This window comes from Corapipo altera, unplaced genomic scaffold, assembly GCF_003945725.1.
Source record: "Corapipo altera isolate COAL_440 unplaced genomic scaffold, ASM394572v1 78, whole genome shotgun sequence".
NCBI lineage: Eukaryota > Metazoa > Chordata > Aves > Passeriformes > Pipridae > Corapipo > Corapipo altera.
The window spans coordinates 6405529-6423843 of record NW_020884904.1 but is presented as its reverse complement, the minus strand read 5'-3'; the positions used below and the strand labels follow the sequence as shown (position 1 = coordinate 6423843).

General features: G+C 39.9%; 1 protein-coding gene across 4 annotated transcripts in view; it reads right to left on the bottom strand.

The window, feature by feature from the left end:
* The window catches only part of KCNC1 (potassium voltage-gated channel subfamily C member 1), a 127679-nt gene that overhangs the window by 38011 nt on the left and 71353 nt on the right, over positions 1-18315 (bottom strand). For all 4 annotated transcript variants that reach the window (XM_027651181.1, XM_027651182.1, XM_027651183.1 and 1 more), the window contains exon 2: positions 426-1359. In XM_027651181.1, coding sequence (XP_027506982.1) covers positions 426-1359 — 934 coding nt within the window. The remainder of the gene's footprint in view (positions 1-425; positions 1360-18315) is intronic.

The window sequence follows — 18315 nt, the reverse complement described above, 5'->3', positions numbered from 1 at the left end:
CTGTTTTGTCAGGAAACTCTGTAATTGCTGAATACTTGGCTCCTACTCTGCTCTATGAAGCATTCAGCTCTCAGGAGCCTCTGAAATGCATTACACAGTCCAGCAACACAGCTGTAGAACTCTCAAAATTCTTCCACTAGATGTAACAGCTTTTCAAAATATCTTGAGACTTGTATGCCCTTAACCAGGACCAAAGTTTGGGCTCCTAGAGCGTGCTCTCATCTTTAGTTTTGCTGATCAGCCTCCACTGTACCATTTGTCCCTGCAACCTAGACTTCACACATATTATTCACTGTGTGATGGTGGGACTAGAATGGATAAATGTGCTACCCATTGCTCTAAGAAAGCAGTCTGGCTGAATCTTAAATCACTACGCAGGATGGAGGTTAACGGTCAGATGGACATTCCTCTAAGAGGTTTCCTACCTGCTCTGTTAATTTCTAAAATTTCTTCTTGGGCCAGTGGGCAAGTGTCGCTCTGAGTACTGTGGTGTGGAGAGTTTACGACAGATTTACAATAATTGGGGGATCCCAGCTGGGGTGGCCTCGGGATATGCTTCTTTTTTTTCTTTGGTAGCTTCTGCTTAGCCATAGCTAAGGAGTAATACATTCCGAAATTGTTCACAATGACAGGGACAGGCATGGCAATGGTCAGCACACCAGCGAGAGCACAGAGGGCCCCCACCAGCATGCCTGACCAAGTCTGAGGATACATGTCTCCGTAGCCCAGGGTCGTCATGGTGACAACAGCCCACCAAAAGCCGATGGGGATATTTTTAAAGTGTGTGTGTTCACTGGCACTAGGGTCATTTGGTTTAGCACCTATTCTCTCGGCATAATAGATCATCGTGGCAAAGATTAAGACGCCCAATGCCAAAAATATGATGAGCAGCAAGAATTCATTTGTGCTGGCACGGAGGGTGTGTCCCAAGACCCGCAACCCAACGAAGTGGCGGGTCAGCTTGAAAATTCGCAGGATTCGCACAAAACGGACTACGCGGAGGAAGCCCAGGACATCCTTAGCAGCTTTGGAAGACAGGCCACTGAGTCCAACCTCTAGATAGAAAGGCAGTATGGCCACAAAGTCAATGATGTTCAAAGAGTTTTTGATAAATTCCACCTTGTTTGGGCAGAAAGTGACTCTCATCAAGAACTCAAATGTAAACCAGACCACACAGACACCTTCGATGTAGGTGAGAAAGGCTTCAGTCTCTGCTTCCCTGTAGTGCCGCACCTGGGTGTCATTCCCGATGAATTCAGTTTCTGTCTTGTTCACAATGGGGTTAAATCTCTCATGGGTCTCGAGGCAGAAGGTGGTGATGGAGACCAGAATGAAGAACAAGGAGGCAAATGCCACATACTGCGGAAAGAAAGATATGAGAGAAATGTTAAACAGTTGGTTTAGTACAGGGGCTTTGATTCTGAAACATTAGGGATATTCAAGGGCTGTATTAAAACTAAAGATAAGGCCAAGCCTGTGGGCTTAAGATGCCAAGTCTCACCTAGAAAGCCTAACATTCAAACTAGGAGGGAGAGAAGTATTTAAGTACATGCTAAAATCCATTCCTATACAGATAGCACCTTACTGTGAGTGTAACTTGAAGCAAGCATTTCAATCTCAGAGCTTTGTTTGGGATTTAAGGTTAAGGACATATTGAAATTCTACTTTCCTGAACTTGGTCTTCTCTTACTTCCTTGTATTAAAGACAGAGCACAGCTTCTGGGACAATTGCCATGCAAGACCTTTTGCAACATTGTGTCAGTGGCTGCCTCCTGTTCCCAGCTGAGTGTCAGTCGAGGTATTTTCAGATCTCAGCAAGGGGCTAGTAAATACTAGGGGCAGTCTCAAGTGGTCTCTACAGCAAGGAGCAGGGTCCTGTTTGGCATCATTAGACTTTCTTGCCAAATCCTAGAGGCAGGCTGAGAACAGTCACATACCAAACTGAGCTCTCCTAAAGTAAACGCCTCTTTTCTCAGTTCCCTTCTCCAGATCTTTTGGGAGAGGGGGACAGGGAGGGTAAGAAAGAGGTTTTGGGTAAGAAAGAGGTTTCAGGTAAGCCTGTCAGCTGATCCCAAAGGAGACGGATCTGTTGGCTTTTACCAGACATGGTTTTCTTGAAGCGATTCTCATCACAAGATGAGACTTGTATCAGAACTACATGAATCCTTATTTTGAAGGATGCTGGATTACAATTTGGTTCATCAAGTTACAGTGAAGGTGGTAGCAGCCCCCAAAGTCAATGAGTGGTTATCTTATGAACATTTTCTTCTTCTGTTTCAGTTCTTGCTTTTCAGAGAATCATAGAATGGTTTGTACTGGAAGGGACCTTTAAAAATGATCTAGTCCAATCCTCCTGCCATGAGCAGCGACATCTTCAACTAGACCGGTTCACACAGAGCCCACCCATCCTGGCCTTGAATGTGTTCAAGGAGGGGGCATCTTCCACCTCTATAGGCAACCTGTGCTTGTGTTTCACCACCTTCCTTGTAAAAAACCCTCTTCTTTACATCTAGTATGAATCTTCTCTCTTTCAGTCTAAAATCATTACCCCTTGTCTTATAACAACAGGCCCTACTAAAAAGTCTGTCCCCATCTTTCTTATAAGCCCCCTTTCTTACAAGCCCCCTTATTGACAGGCTGCAACAAAGTCTCTCTGGAGCCTTCTCTTCCCCAGTTGAACAACTCCAGCTTTCTCAGCTTTTCTTAGTCTTTCCTCAGCCTAAAGGAGATCTCTTTGTTGTATTCCACAATAATTGAAGGGTACAGTCAGTACAGCTAGGCCAAAATTCACAGGTCTTGTAACCACAGTTCCTCTGCTCCATCCTCCTTGAATCAATTAAGTAATTTGCATATATCTAAGTCTATTTTTGTGTTGGAGTGGAACTGTAATGGTAATGCCTTTTTCCATTTCATTCCCTGCATCTGTTATTTTCTTGTTTGTTTTGTGTGTCACTTTGACAAGAGATATCATATATTTCACTGTCTTCATGAGCATAAGCAACTGTGATAATTAAAATATTATTCAAGTATTCTTCTAATGTCCTGTTATTCATAATGTCTCTTTTTCAGCAGCTTAGCTGGAATAGTGGTTAAAAAGGACTAGTTTCTTCTAACTGTTTGTTGCCAGTGAATGCACTGCAACAATCTAACCAAAATTGCTGCCAAAGGAACAGACCTGATAAAAATAACCTATGCTTCAATCTGCCTAAGCATTCCTGCAATCAAGAAGTTCCTTCTGTCTCTTTTCCTGGGTAGACCTACTGCAGAATTATATTCTATATTAGCATATAGCATGGATTTGCCACAGTTTGAGGAGAACCATTTAATAAAATACAGAGAAACTGGAAGAGAATAAAATCACAAGACTCTTTAGGTTGGAAGGGCCCTCTGGAGGTCGTTTGGTACAACTTCAAATTTGGATCAGGACACTCTTGCCTGGTCCAGGTCTGAGTATCTCCAAGGCTGGAGATCCCACAGCCTCTCTGGGCAGCCTGTGCCAGTGTTTGCCCAGTAAGAACAAATAAGCTTGGAAGGATACAGAAGCAAACAGGCTCTTCTGCTTTTCAGATTCATTTTTGTTGCCAAAGAGATCAGAACCATTGTCACAGATTTAAAAAAACCATGAACAGTACCTTCCCTTAAATGCTTCAGGTTCTCACAGCACTATACCTGCTGATATGTGCTAAAATCAATGCCTAATGTATTTGGGAGATAAACAATATGAAGATTAGAGAAATGGAGAAGCAGGACTAGAGCTATCTTTTTATGACATTCTCCTGTTAAATAGGGAAATTTCTCCATGCAGAGTTTCTCCATCTGTAAAAGTGATTAAAAAAATACCAGCTGGTGTTGGTCTTGTGCTTTGTGATCCTATATAAATGTGTACAGGTTCTACATGCTTTTATCTAAATGTTACTGACTTTAATATATCAACAGTTTACCTGAAAAATAAGGTGAAGAGTGTTTTAAGTGGTCAAAGTAATTTTGTGTATGATATTGGTAACACTTGGAGCTTAATTGTCTGTGTATGAGTAAAAGGAGAAACAAAAGCATCTTGAACCAAGAAGTCAGGAAAATATTCCTAGGAGCCTTAGCATGTCTGCTTTATTTCAGCCTGGGGCAGCTTTTTACGTAGCTGTAGAGCCCTGAGAATTCAGGCGGCAGAAGGAAATGCTGACACTTCGTTAAGTCAGGTAGCACTCACAGATAAGGAGCAGAGAGGGGAATAAAACCATTTTGCACTGTGAAGATGGCCCCTTTCTTTATGCTGACTCAAAATGCAATTCTCCTCTTGGTGTATATTGAATATACCTCCCGAGTGAGTTTTTCCTGCTTAGGACAACCTTCAGGCTGACCTTGCACAACAAGTATCTTGAAACGTGATGTTTTGCTGTATTAAAGGGAACAAATAACCAATTCTGACAGGGCATTTGAGTTCTCTGCAATGGTACATGATAACAGTGTTATCAGCAGAGAACATCACGCCCGTGATCTCTCTTGTTAGCCCTTGTTTAGGCACACCGTGGCTTCAGAGGGAAATTGAGAGATTTTAGTCCTTAATTCAGCAGAGCAGGAAGCACCTCCTAAATGAATGTGAAGCCTTTGCTTCCTTCTGTTGGTACTTAACAGCATCTAGAGCCCTTTCCCAGGATGGGCATGTGCTTGTATGCTTTGCAGCTTTGAAAGTGGGAGTCTGCTTTCAAGATTTCATAAAACTATGTCTGAGTAATGGTGTTGACAGGAAGAATCACAGTATTTCTTCTCCAATTTAATTTTGTTTATCTCTGCTGAATTACTATCTAGTCCTAAAACCTATGTTACATTTTGGAAGTAAAAATGCTCCTTAGTCATTCCGTGCTTCAATATTGAAAGGCTCTTGTTTATTGTTTTAGAGGAATGACTGCACAGGCTGAAAGGAGAAGACTGCGGAGAGCAGTCTTTTAATAAAGGTCCCATTACAGTTCCTCAGTCTCTTGGCTGATCCAAAGAAGTGCAGAAATGCCTGAGAATCATGCCCAATGATTCATACACTGACACCCATCTCTGATAGATTTATCCGCAGCAGCTGCTTGGTACACAGAAATTTAGCAGTTTACTCTAAATGAATGGTAATATATCATTGGCATAGATTATATTTGTGATACCCAATTCATATTGCCCCCACCCCTTTTTTCTTCTGAATGTTTTTCTTTGTTAATTATCTGATATGAGATTTAGCAAACTGTAAGCAAAATCTAATAGCACAAAAATCAGCAAGTATGCTTTTCTAGGTAGACCAGCATTAATTCTTACCAAAGGCATAAAAAAAAGAATTCTCTCTGGCACACCATCAGAGGCCAACAGAGATCACCTATCATGCCCAACATGATAATTTGTCAAATCCAGAGATGGGCAATGCTAATAAAATCTAGTGAAGACTATGGCACTCACACATGTTCTATTGTCTTTGAAAATAAGTCTGTCTCTTTTTATTTCACTAATAATGGTCTGAAAACTAATCAAACCAATGGATTAATCTTGTATAATTTAGTGGTTCTTAATCTTCTTTCTACTTACATTTTATAGCAGAATTTCTCTTCTTCCTAGGATCTGAATGGACTGGGGGAAAGGAGTGAGGATTTTAGGAAGTGATTTTATGTCCTGTTGAGTTACATAATGGCATCCAAACTTTTGTATAATTAAAGAAAATACCTAGGTAAAGTGTTTAAAGTGATAAAAATTCTTTTTTCTGTTTGGACACGTGAATGATTTCTATTACACTGGAGATGCTGTTGCCATCACCTTTTTTTTTTTTCCTGGTTCTAATACTAGCAAAGAAAAATCACAAATTGTCCAAAACCACAGAGGCCATAAGAGAAGACAGAGGTGAGATTTTAAAGGAGGAGATTTTCATTAGAATATAATTTACACTAAAATGTCTTCATTTTGGAGAGAGAAGAAATTACTCTCCTGCATAATTTCTGTTAATAGTGGATATATTTTATTAAGTTTATTTGGAAAGAGTCTAGAAGATGTCATGCCCATAAGTGGAGAATTTAATAATCTAATTTATATTGCCTCTGATTAAATCTATCTATCTATCTATCTATCTATCTATCTGTCTATCTATCTATCTATCTATGTCTCAAGTGCTTGCTTCTCTAGATTTCTCCATTGCCCTATGTCTAACCCAGCCATTTTTGCCAGTGCAGTGGGAATATGAAGTACCAATTAATTCAGAATACTAATATTTCACATGGGCTTTGCATAACTGTAAAAGGAACAAGGTAATGGAATCAGATGTAGCCACTCATGAATAATTAGCCAGCAGCTTTCCACTTAGTGTGGAAAGAAAACAAGAGCCCAACAGCCTTGAAAACCCAAACAGATCTTCTAATACATGAGAATTAGGAAGCTATGCTCACTTCAAAAAAAGGTCTGAGAATTGGACCAGACAGTATTAAATACACAGGTTTTTCTGTTTACTTCTGGGAATCAGTTTTTAAAACAGCACTTTACCTTCCATTTCTGAGATAGATCTGGTCTTTGAGATAAGAAACTTTTTTATGCTTAGTATTAAACAGATATGTTGGGTAACCCGCTAGAATTCATTCATGTGGTGCCTGGAATATCCAGACTTCCGTGTAGATGGGCAGTGAAGGCTAATGATGAAAGTACCAGGACAGAAATCAGATACTGAGGCTCTTTTCCAACCTGTACCATTGACACATTCTTAGTTTTCAAGCATGTGTGTCCACATCTTTTGCATCATCCTTTGTTTATTTTTTAATTATTTAATTGAGATAGTAAATTTTCTGGGGCTTGGGAATGTCTGCCAATTTATGTCTGCTCACTGTTCAGATCAATATATGTCTGGAGTGGGGACCTGGGAAGGGAGACCTTGGCTGAGTCTTTGCTAAGAGAGACAGCACTCTTGGACCATAGACAAGAAAAGTGGGTGGTGGCAGTGGAAGCAGCAGGGCTTTTGCAAGTCAAGTTTCAGTGACTTCAGGGTTTGTTTTCTAGGAAATGGCGGTCTACATGACACACTATTCATAATTCATTCCAGATCACACGTTCAGAATGAGTTAGTAGCAGCTGCACGCCACAGACGTGTGCTCTTCTTCTTTGATACTGCTCAGAGTCATTTAACAGCCCTGACTCAAGATAGATGGGAGAAAAGAAAGACATCACATTCAGAGAAGATTTGTCAGCCTTTCTCTTTCCAGCTATTATCAGAAATATTTTAAAATTCCCTATCCTTTTACAGGGAAATTCAGGAAATTCTACCCTTCCCTGAACCTCTGGATGAAAAGCAGAGAAAGATGGCATCTTGACTGAACTACATCTGTTGAAGCATCAGGAAATTTTCTGTGTAAGTGGCACCCTCTCTTTCTACTGATCTATTCTAGTGAGTTTGAGGTTTGATGACAAAAATATTTAAATCACTACATGATAACCCTCCTGGTCTTGTTGAAGCAGCAAAGAACACGAGCTAAGCAGTTGTCATCTCAGTCTGTATGAGCAGGGCCTCTGAGCAGCAGGAGATTTGCCGCTTCTCTCATAAGTGAACCCAGGGCTTGCCAAGACTGAAATTGGAGATGAGAACATACATCTCACCACACAACTTTGTCTCTGAAGGAGAAATGATGGAGCTATTAGTGCTGTGGAGCTTCCAGAAAAGTGTATTGTGACACTAGTGAGATCCAGTATTCTGGGGTTAGTTTGTTTTCAGGTTTTGTTGTTTGTTTTGGGGGAGTGGGAGAGGACTGGGGGTGTGGGTGGGCAGAATAATAAAAAAATCCCATGTCTAGTAATTTTTCCCAAAGTCTATTACTGGGAAATACTTGCAGGAACAAGTTGGGCTCAGAAGAGTTTCACATCATTGCTGGCAACACATGAGTTGGTTTTCTAAAAAATATCAGGAATTCAAATACACCCAGGGACCTGTGCTTTTTGCTAGACCTGCATAAAGCCCCTTGATTTCCATTCACAAGGTATCTCTTCAAATACTTTACCAACTTGCTTTTACAATAGTTCATCTGCTTGATGAAAACTACTGAAAACTACTACACCTGCATGAAAATGCCAACATTTGCTTATCTGTGACTTGAATCCAAAGCTTTGCCTAGTTTTTATCTTAATCTGAAAACTGTACCTTAACCCCTCTAAATTTAAAATTAATCTAATTTAGTCCATGTATCACCAAAATATTTAGCAATTAGATAAATCTTTTTGCCACAACTTAGCAAAAGTATGGGTTAAATGAAAGCTGTTTTATGTCAAGACTGATTTTCTAGGTGTTCTTAGAGATATGGACCCTGATTCAAACAAATGACTCATTTTTAACATGCAAGTAATTCTGCTGGATTTTTGAAAGTAATACTGAATCTGTATGACTGATCAGATGACTAAATGTAGGCACATGATAGTAGCAACAAGATAATATTGTGGAAGTGAGCAAAAGCTAGGACTCTGTCAGAAAGCAACCTCTGCAATATTTCATTAGGAATCCAACTGGGAGATGTTTCAAGATCCTTTGAGCAATGATTATGAAAATGAAATTATTTGCAAGGGAAAAAAATCCAGTTCTTCTTTTGTAGATGTGATGTAAGTGTATGAAAGCACAATCAGATGTTAGTACTAAGTGCTTCTCGGTGAGATGATAAGACAATTGACAGAGAACCTCATATCATCAAACATACTGGTTCACTCACAAGATATTTAAATTTGGGGTTTGTAGCTGAGACAAATGGAAGAAAGAGGCTTGCAGATAGAGCTTGCTCTGGAGACACATAAAAAGTCCACTAGCAGCTTATGGATAAAATGATTATGTAATGCCGAAAAAATATATGACAGCTTGCAAAAAAATCTTGGAATGCTTAGTGGCACACAGACATGAAACAGCGTGTTAAAAAAAGTGTGTAGTCATCTGTGGAAAATATGCTTAAGTTATTCGGTGTTGACATTGCAATAAATAAATTAGAGGCTGATCTCTCAAATGTTAGTCCTAGCAGGCAGCCATGTGCTTTGTTTGACAAGGTAGTTACTGGGATAAGCCAGACTGTGTCAGAACTGTGGTATGTACAGTGTTTCTCAGTGACCACATGGCCAGCCAGGTGGTCACCAAGCAAAGGCTGGAATGGCTGATTGTAGGTCACAGGCAAGTTTTCCAGTTTCATCTAGGACAGATTAAGTCTTGTGATTTAATAGGAACATTGACACAGAAGTTAGACATTTCCTAGTCTGGTAGTGAGAACTATATGGAGACAGTGTGGTGGGACTAAGAAATGTTTCATATTGCTCAGCAACAGCTCAATGGGAAATTCTTAACATATGTAGATTCCTGATCCAAAAGGGCCTCAAGACTTCTGTAGCTAGGTATATGGGGCACTGCAGAGGAGCCATAAGTGTGAAAGTAAGCCTTCCATGTCTTTGAGGGGCTGCAGAAACTGTAGGGACCTCCAAAATTTCACTGTCCCAAAACACAATCTTGCTCACTCCCGACTGACAGCTACGTTGACTGTTGTTAAGGACCTCCAATGGTGAATATGGTAGAAATTCAGCAGGAAATTTATCCCACTACTTCACCATATTTTATCTGTATTTTTTCTTCCTATACTCTGAATAATCTTTGCTACATCTTAGGCTTGTTCACTTTTGTTATATCCATCATAGACAGCTGAGCATTTAGAAATTTGCAGATGTTTTCCTTCTTTTGTGAGTTAACAACCACTAAACATTCAAATGTTCCACAAGTCCTAGACTCCTGTTTTCATATGCTCATGCTTTTGCTGCATAAACTCAATATAATTATTAATCTCATTTTCAGATGATGCCACATGCTTTTATGCTGTCAGTTCTGTCAAAAGCTCCAGAATTAAAGAAACTGAGAAAGTCATGTAACATCTCATACACAGACCATAAACGAACACATGACAAATGAAGCCATGGAACTTTAATTGCCCATTAATGCTAGGGTTTTCAGGCTCTTTCTCTTAGGCAGTGGGTAACATTTTTTGAACTCTGCAGTTTCTGTTCTAAACTGAAAAGGAGAGTTTTGTAGCAATGACTGGTGGTAGTGTCATGCGTTAGGATTTTCAGGATCTCACCTCACCACCTTTGTTCTGGATGCTATTTTATCTCCTGAGAAAATCACACTTCCTTCCTCTCTAACTTGCTACCAGTCTATTTTTTTTCTCTTCTTGTTACAGCTTCTGCACTGTGACTTGCCCAAAGGCAGCTTAATTCACATGCTTATGCTTATATGGCGTACAGCTTCTCTCAAACCTACTTTTGGAGTAGTGCTAGAAGACTTTCACAGAGCAGGAGACATTTCTGAAGCCATTCAGAGTCCACCTGCAGTGAGGTTTGATTTACCAACCTCAGCTGCACACCAGCCCCCGAGGAATGAAGTTGTTACAGGTATGAAGGAGGCGGAGGGTGCTCAGTGATCTCCACCTCCCTTAGAAAGAGCATGCCCTGCTTGCTTATCTTTTTTGCAAGAAGAAACCCTCCAATGTGTGAAAGTATAGGAAACACCCGACACACAGTGGGGCTGTCTTGAATGTAGAGCCCCTTAACCTAACATACAAGGCTGATTTTCCTCCATGTGGTTTTTAAGCCAAGATACTTGGAGTGTGTTCCAGATCATGTTTGTATTCAGACAGTAATGCTTCTGCTTCGAGACAGATGAAGATAAGTACCTGTCAAATCTTTAGTAGTTCCAAATGTGGGTGGGCTGGCTATATAACCAGGCTCAGACAGGGTGTGAGGTCTGTCAAACCTTCCACACGCACTCACCAGGAGCTGGTGGGGTATGTCAGGCAATAGGGTGCTGGCAGCTCCTACCTAGGACAAAGGGGAAGATCAGCCCCCAGAGGTGAGCAGTCTGGGTCTGCAGTGCCTGTGATGGTGGGGTCCTTAATCCAATTTCTCTCTCAAAGCAATACTGTAGCAAAAGTAATTATGACAGAATTCCTCTTTGGAGGTACAAACCACCTTATTTCATATTTGACCATGGATTTTGAAACCTCAGTTTCTGACTCCACGGGAGATGTTCCAAAGAGCTTTAAATTCTGGGAGCAGCTGAGTGTTTACCCTCTGACAGTTGAGCTCAGCGCCTCAGAACTGAGGCACTCAAAATAACTCATCACTCTGGAAAACTGGAAGCCCTGGGATCCCTTTGGTGCCAGTAAATGTTGAGCTCAGGATTTCCTGTTTTCACTGCAGTTTATGTGGATGGATGGCACAGATGATGTAGTCCCTGAAAAGCCTGAGTTCTTAACAAGGTGGCTAAAAATAAGCCCCAGGCATGTCAATGACTACTTTATTTTAGATAATTTCACGTTATTCAAAGAAACTGTTTTTTCTTCATTGTCTTTTGTTGTCCAGGTTACGACTAGCAATGTGTTGTAGACACTTTTCCTCCCATATTGTTTGCTTAGCTTAAGTCATTGCTACCAGTTTGTGCTTTTAAAGCATTATGGCGACAGTTCGTCCCTACCATTGTGCAGTGTGTAGCACAAAAGCCTTGTTAAAATCCTAGATGGCCTAAATATATTACAAACTGTTGAGACCTTTTTGTGCCTTTGCTCTACAAAACCTAAATATCAAATATCAATATTATGATGTAATTATACAAAATTATATCCAAATAGTTTATAATTATGACTATTATAAAACATGAAGAAATTCTAGCAACTATTAAACAAATGAGAAAATATTTTGAGAAGCAAAGAATGTTTTCATTCCCTAGTTAGGCAGAGTTTATTGCACAGCTTAATTAGAGCAAGGACAAGGCGCAGGAAGGGAGCCTACTAAATTTCCACTGACAGCAATCATTGGCTGTGAGCCATTTTAGATATCCAGATTAGTGACAAAATAGCTTATAAAACTGTGTTGGTAGCTTTTTAGTCAACTTCCAAAATAGCCTTTGTCATATAAGAAAGATGGGGACAGACATTTGAGCAGAGCCTGTTGCAATTGCATAAGACATAATGGTTTTGAACTAAAAGAGGGTTGATTTAAATTTAGATATAAGGAAGAAGTTTTTTTATTATGAGGGTGATGAAACACAGGAACAAGTTGCCTAGAGAGGTGGTAAATGTCCCATCCCTGGAAACATTCAGGGCCAGGTTACACAGAGGTCTGAGCAATCTGATCTAGTTGAAGATGTCACTGCTTACTGCAAGGTGTTGGACCAGATCATCTTTAACGATCCCTTCCAGCTGAAAGGATTCTATCAATCTATATAGCCTATCTTGACTCAGACCAAAAAGATTGCTGGTATTGGACTCAGTGAGTGCTGACTGTTTTTTCAAGAGCCAAGTTCTCAGTAAAGTGTCATATTACTCACAACACAGGATCTCTTGACCTAGGAATGGTAATCCATGGTAATTCTTTCCCAGTGCTAGTCCCACACTCAGCTGAAGAGTTTAAAAATTCACTAGCTTTGGCAGAGTGGCTGCAAATACCCATTCAATAAATAAAGCCTAAGTATATATGAAGATGTATGGAAAAAAGAGAACTAAACTTTTGTTTATACATATGTATACATATATGTGTATACATATGTACAGAATAAGGTTAATATATAAATATAATTATAAATATAGACACATATATTTGAGTATTAGTTATACTGTACTCTGTTACAATACAAAATGGTATATGTTATATATTACGTACAGTGCATAATGTAATAATATCTGCAATAATATATGTAAAAATATAGCTACAGAAATACATCATACAATTATATTATATACGTAAAAGCTATAATATAACAAATTACTCACAGAAATATGGTATATGTGAATAAATATTTATATATTAGGTATCTAATACCTGTCTCAAGGACTGTGGGGATGCAGAACTGGCAAAGAGGCCTGTTCTCTTTTGTGCACCTGCCAGGGTAGCTCCCGTTACTAGGGGTGGCCTTGGATCAAGAAGAACCATCTGTGTGGTGCTGCTACACCAGACCCACTCTGATTCCTATTCCAAAAGCCAAACACAAGCCCTCTGCAGAGCAAATTCATGCCTCAGCTTTTACTGCTAATAATTTCCCTTTGTGGAGTTCTGCTTCACTTTTCACAGGGACTAGATTTATAATTGCTATAGTCTCCTACCCACAGATCCCTTCTCTGCTGTGTTTCCAAATTTACCATGCCAGTGAATGAAGGGGTTACGGTGGCGATATCTGGTATTTCGTCACCCTCTTTTTTAAACATCGGTTCTACCGTTTCTCAGAAGAGGAAAATATTTATTTTTTTGTTTCCATGGCTCCACTCTTAAATGTCTCAGCAGTAAGGAACAGGAGCCATAAGGTGGCCACTTTGTGCCGGTCTCCTGCTCAGATGGTCGTGCGCTTTGCTTTTCTGATAATTCTTTTTTTTCTTACATCTCCTGGGAAATGGCCCATTTTCTTTGTGGTGAGATCCCACTGCTTTGTGGGTAAGTATATATATGATAATTTATTGAAAGCCATTTCTTTCTCAAGGAAGCACCTTGAGAATTTTTTTCTCAAGGTGTGAGCACCTTTGTTTTATCTTAGGTGTCTCCTTAAACTCTTTGAATACTGTCTATATTTTTGCCTGAAGGAATTATGGCACTCATGTGTGAAAAACAAGGAAAATGTCCTTTTGCTGTGGACCTTGATAACACTAGTTAGGTATCCTATTTTCTAGGATGCTCTAGTAACTCTTTTAAACTTAGACAGCACTTTACATTTCAAAGATGCCTTCCAGAGTTTGAGTTTCCCTATGTAAAAAGAATCACATTGAACTTTGCACAGAAACTCTAGTTTGTACTTCTTTTGTCCATGAAAGTACCTTCGAAATACTGTGGCAAATCATGTGCCTGCCCAGGACTTTCAGTCACTACAAAGCAAACTGTGACCACAGAAAACCCCAAGAAGAGAGAGGACAGCTACAACCCAAACTCATGAGGGCACCTGCCATTGCATGAGCACCCATCATGGTCTGTAGTACAGGGCAGTTAGTGCACATTCTCATTCCCTTGCTGACTGCACTATATAAAATGACCGGGTTGTATCATCCTTTTATTCCCTTGTAAAATATTTTCTCCCACAGCATATATTCACTGTACCCAGTCTAGCTACACTAGTGCATACCTACAGACATGCAAAAATTCTGTGCGTATATGGAGCAGAACCATGAAAAGAAACTTGTCCTCACTGTTATGTTTTTAAGGCCAAATTACAGCTACATATAGTCACACTGTGACACTCACCCTGCTATCAGTTAATGTAGTGACCACCCCTCCCACAAGCCAGCTCAGTGTAAGCAGCTGTGGAGCTCCTGCAGTGAGAATTTCCAGGTGTATTGCTGCAGGGCTGATTGCTTGGCACTGTCAAAAGGGCTCCCCACAGCCCTTTGCAGGTGGGTACTGTGAGAACCACCTGGTGCTAGAGAGGTGCACTAAGTGCCTCTCTCTGGTCAGGGCTACAAAAGGCTCAGGAGGAACACTTCAAACACCTACTGTGAGGTGTATTGCATATGCAACAATCAACACTTTTAAAACCAACCTCTTGTGCAGTCAAGGTTAAAAGAAAGATGGACATATTAGGAAAGGATTACAAGGTAAGTCATAGCCTGAACGTAAAGAAAGTTTGTTTTCTGCTTAAGAAGAAAGGAACCTGCAGTATTTTTAAGAGATTTGCTGGCAATATTATGCAACTGTGTTTAGCTTGTGTCCTGCAGTACACTCAACGTCTTGTGGGATAATAGGATCCTCTCATTTATTATTGTTTGCTGTAATCTGTCTGTATCATCTGTGGCATATTTTTATTTCTTAGGTTTATTCAAGTGCACATGCAGGTATGATGTGAACTGTTGTTGAAGAATCAACTCACTTTCTGAATTGTAATCTCCAATATAAAGGAAATATCTTTCTTTTGAAATAGCTTTGGTTGCATTTTATCCATCTGCCGGCACTACAAACAACCTGAAAGATTGCATAGCATTTAACAGTGTGGAACTCCATGTCTTAGAAGTGCTGTTGAAATGTTAATATAGGTATCAATCTCTGCAACTGTTTTCTAAGGCAAAACAAGTAGGTACTACTTCTGTCCCATAGACAAGGTGATTTTGAGGCTCAAAGGTTAGAGCCTGTTTAACTTTGACTACACAACTACCAGTATCGAGATTTTAGACTAGGGCAAAGTTAGGAGATACTGTTCAAAACCTGTGTCTTAATATCCCAACTTCCATAGGGATGGATGAACTGTGAAATTTGGAGTGCTGGGCTGTTGTTAGGGTACTGTCTCTGTTGGTCAAGATGAGTCCCCCAGAACTTGTGTTTGCAGAGTTCAAAGCCATCTGTTGTGAAAACTCAGCTCAGTCTTTCAGCCATGCTCTTCCTTTTAGCCCTGGAGTGCAGCAAGTCCCAACACAGAGCAAATGTGGGGTGGGTGTGTATAAAGAACTAGGGGGACAGTGCTTAGATTTGTGTAGGCTCTGAGAGTTTTGCTTTTTGTTCAACTCTGTGACATCAATGCCTTTAGAAATGGCCACTCTGGGTTAGAAAAGGGTGGAAACATTTCCACTGCTCTTTTTGGTGTCTTCAATACTTTGTCAGGAGGCTCTGAAGTCCTCAACACTAAGATTTCTTATCAGATATTTTAACATGATCAGATTGCTGGTTTATCAAAATCTGGCCCCTAAGAAGATTTTGCTTTGGAGACTCATTAACTGTGAATCACCGGAAATCACTAATCACTTCTGGAAATCTTCCCTAGCAAGTATCCATATAATAGGCACAAAACTGCATAAAAATTAAAGGGAAACAGTGAAATGAACTGACATCAGATACACATTGATTTTAAGAATGTAATTTCTGTCTGAGAATGTCTGGATAAACTGTATTTTCTCTCCTGAGTATGAGACAGGCTGCTGTCCCACGTCCTTTCTGCAGCATGCCCTTCTGGCTTTAAGAAGAGCTTCAGCAAATGGTTACTTCTAAAGTCTATTTAGAAATAAGACCTTTAAAAATAAGGAGTGGTTCATAATGCTGACTTGGTTGAAAAAAGCAATTCATAGACTTGTGGGTAATAAGTAAGGTGAATACAGCCAGCTACAGAAACCACAGAGATGGAGGAGAGGGGACTGGGGATGAAGTGGGAGAACAGAGGAGAAAGGCAGGACTTGTGTTCAAGCCAGGTATTTTGTTAGCTAACAAGGATGAAAAATAGCATTTTCCCCAGAGGGATTATTTTCACTCTCTCCATTTCTAATTCCTGAGTGATTTCTGGCAAGTGTGTGCTGCCATAAGCCTGCTTAGAGCATGAACTATGTGCAAATTAATGTTGTAGGAGAGCATGAGAAACTGCTTCCCAGGCAGGAAAAATTAAAGGTGTTTTTAAACCATAGAGCTAGTTGGGAATTTAAAACTGCCAAAATAAAAGTTTGTGATTATTTTAAAAAAATTTGTTATTTATTTCTCAATCAGAGCTTGAACTGTTTTTAAATTTAACTCACAGTATAACCTCAATATGGTGAAAGAGACAGCTTCTCATTGTGACCTCTTCCTTGAATGCCCTGTGCTTCAGATTAAGGTGTATAATTTTCTGGAAAGCTGGAAAAACCTTTTTTCATCTTGATGCATTCAGTGCAAGCAACTTCCCTAAACAGATTACTTGCAGTTTAGCAACATAAATGCCACTCTAACCTCAGGATAATTCAGAGGACAGTGATTTGAGTGCAGTAAATGGCTTCCTCCATAAAACTGTCCTTTCCAGGCTGGAGGCTGCGAAGGTGAGTGCACTCCCTGTTGCCACCTCATTTGCCTCAGAAACAAGAACCCAAGATTTCTGACTGTTTTTCCTATATCTCATTAAGGGATCCAGGCAGGTGCCTGGCTGTGGGGAACCTTGATACACAGAGTGGTAGGTGTCCCTTTCTGCACCGCTTCTTCCAGTGAGCAGCAGAGCTGGGTTTGGATGTGAAGTGTTGTGCTGAGTATGTGAGGACCAAGCTCTTCATAATCCAAGATTATGGATTCCCAGATCCAAGCTCTTCATAAAACAGTCTCTCAGTGAGCTAAACATTTGCAGCAGAAAAATTAGCTTAGCCTTAACCTGGACCTTTGGGTTGCAAATTTGCATTTTGCAGACCTCTTGTCTCAAATGCAAGTGTTAACAGAGTACTAGGATTTTATTTTTTTAAAATTCCTTTTCAAAATAGTCACAAAAGTTGGGGAGGGAGGAATTGCCAGCCATATTTTAAAGGAGCTGTAGCCATGGTAACTGAGGTACCTTCAGTTGCCAGGGTAACAAATGCAGCTCAACTGCCTCACTGTAAAACCAGACAAATCTACTCATGATCTGTTGATTTTGAGATTATTTATAAATTGTTGAGCTATTTTAGGCACTTAAATCTATAAATCAAAATGTCTGTTAAAACGACCAATACACTGTGCTATTTATGAATTATTCACCCCATTCTTATTTCACCAGCTGCATTTTTTTTCCTCTATCAATGTATCTAGGCTTTTTCCACTCCTAGTTTTTCTCATTTATTGTTTAGAAAATGGTTCTTCTATCTGAAACAGATGATTCATGTTACTGCTGGTAGTAAATCTTACTCATTGGAGAAAATCTAGTTCTCTCCCTCCCCACCCCTGCTCCAGTCCTGCAGCCTCTAAATGGAGCTTTATGTACTTCTGCCCTGAAAAAACCAAAATATGGTTTGCTAAATATTTGCTAATGAATTAAATCAATACAATTTGAAATGAGTTCCATCTCAAACAATCAATACAAGCCCAGTGATGTACAACAGGCAGGCAGGTAAATTGGTCTAAATAAATTTACAATTGATTTTACTTTTAAAACCAAATTAGGACACTTACAGTCTTACCAAACAAGATCAACTGCGACTTATGCAAACAAGAGTATTCCTAGTTTTGTCTTTTCTAATACTAGTAGTGGACCTCTTACTTTTTATAGCTCAGTAACTTTTATTCCTGGGATAATATGCAAAATTTCTTGGCCCAAAAGACTGGTTTGCCTATTATTAAAATAGGTCATGTTTGTTCAGGATTTCCCTTTATTAGATTGTTTTCACTAGTAATTTTTGGTAGCCTCTGCTTGTTAAGGAACGCTTAAAGACTGCATAATTTAGTGTAAGTTTTGTGATAAGTTTACGCCCTCGTGAAGGCCAGGACCTGCCTCTTGGGTGGGTGCACCAGCACTGCGTGCCTTTGTTTTCCTCTTCCTCATCTGTACTCCCCACTTTGCCGCTGCCTCGTGTACCCAAGGAAAAGTAGACCCTTGTAGGAGAATGCTTTTCTGTCCAGGCGGAGCGTTGGTGCTGAGAC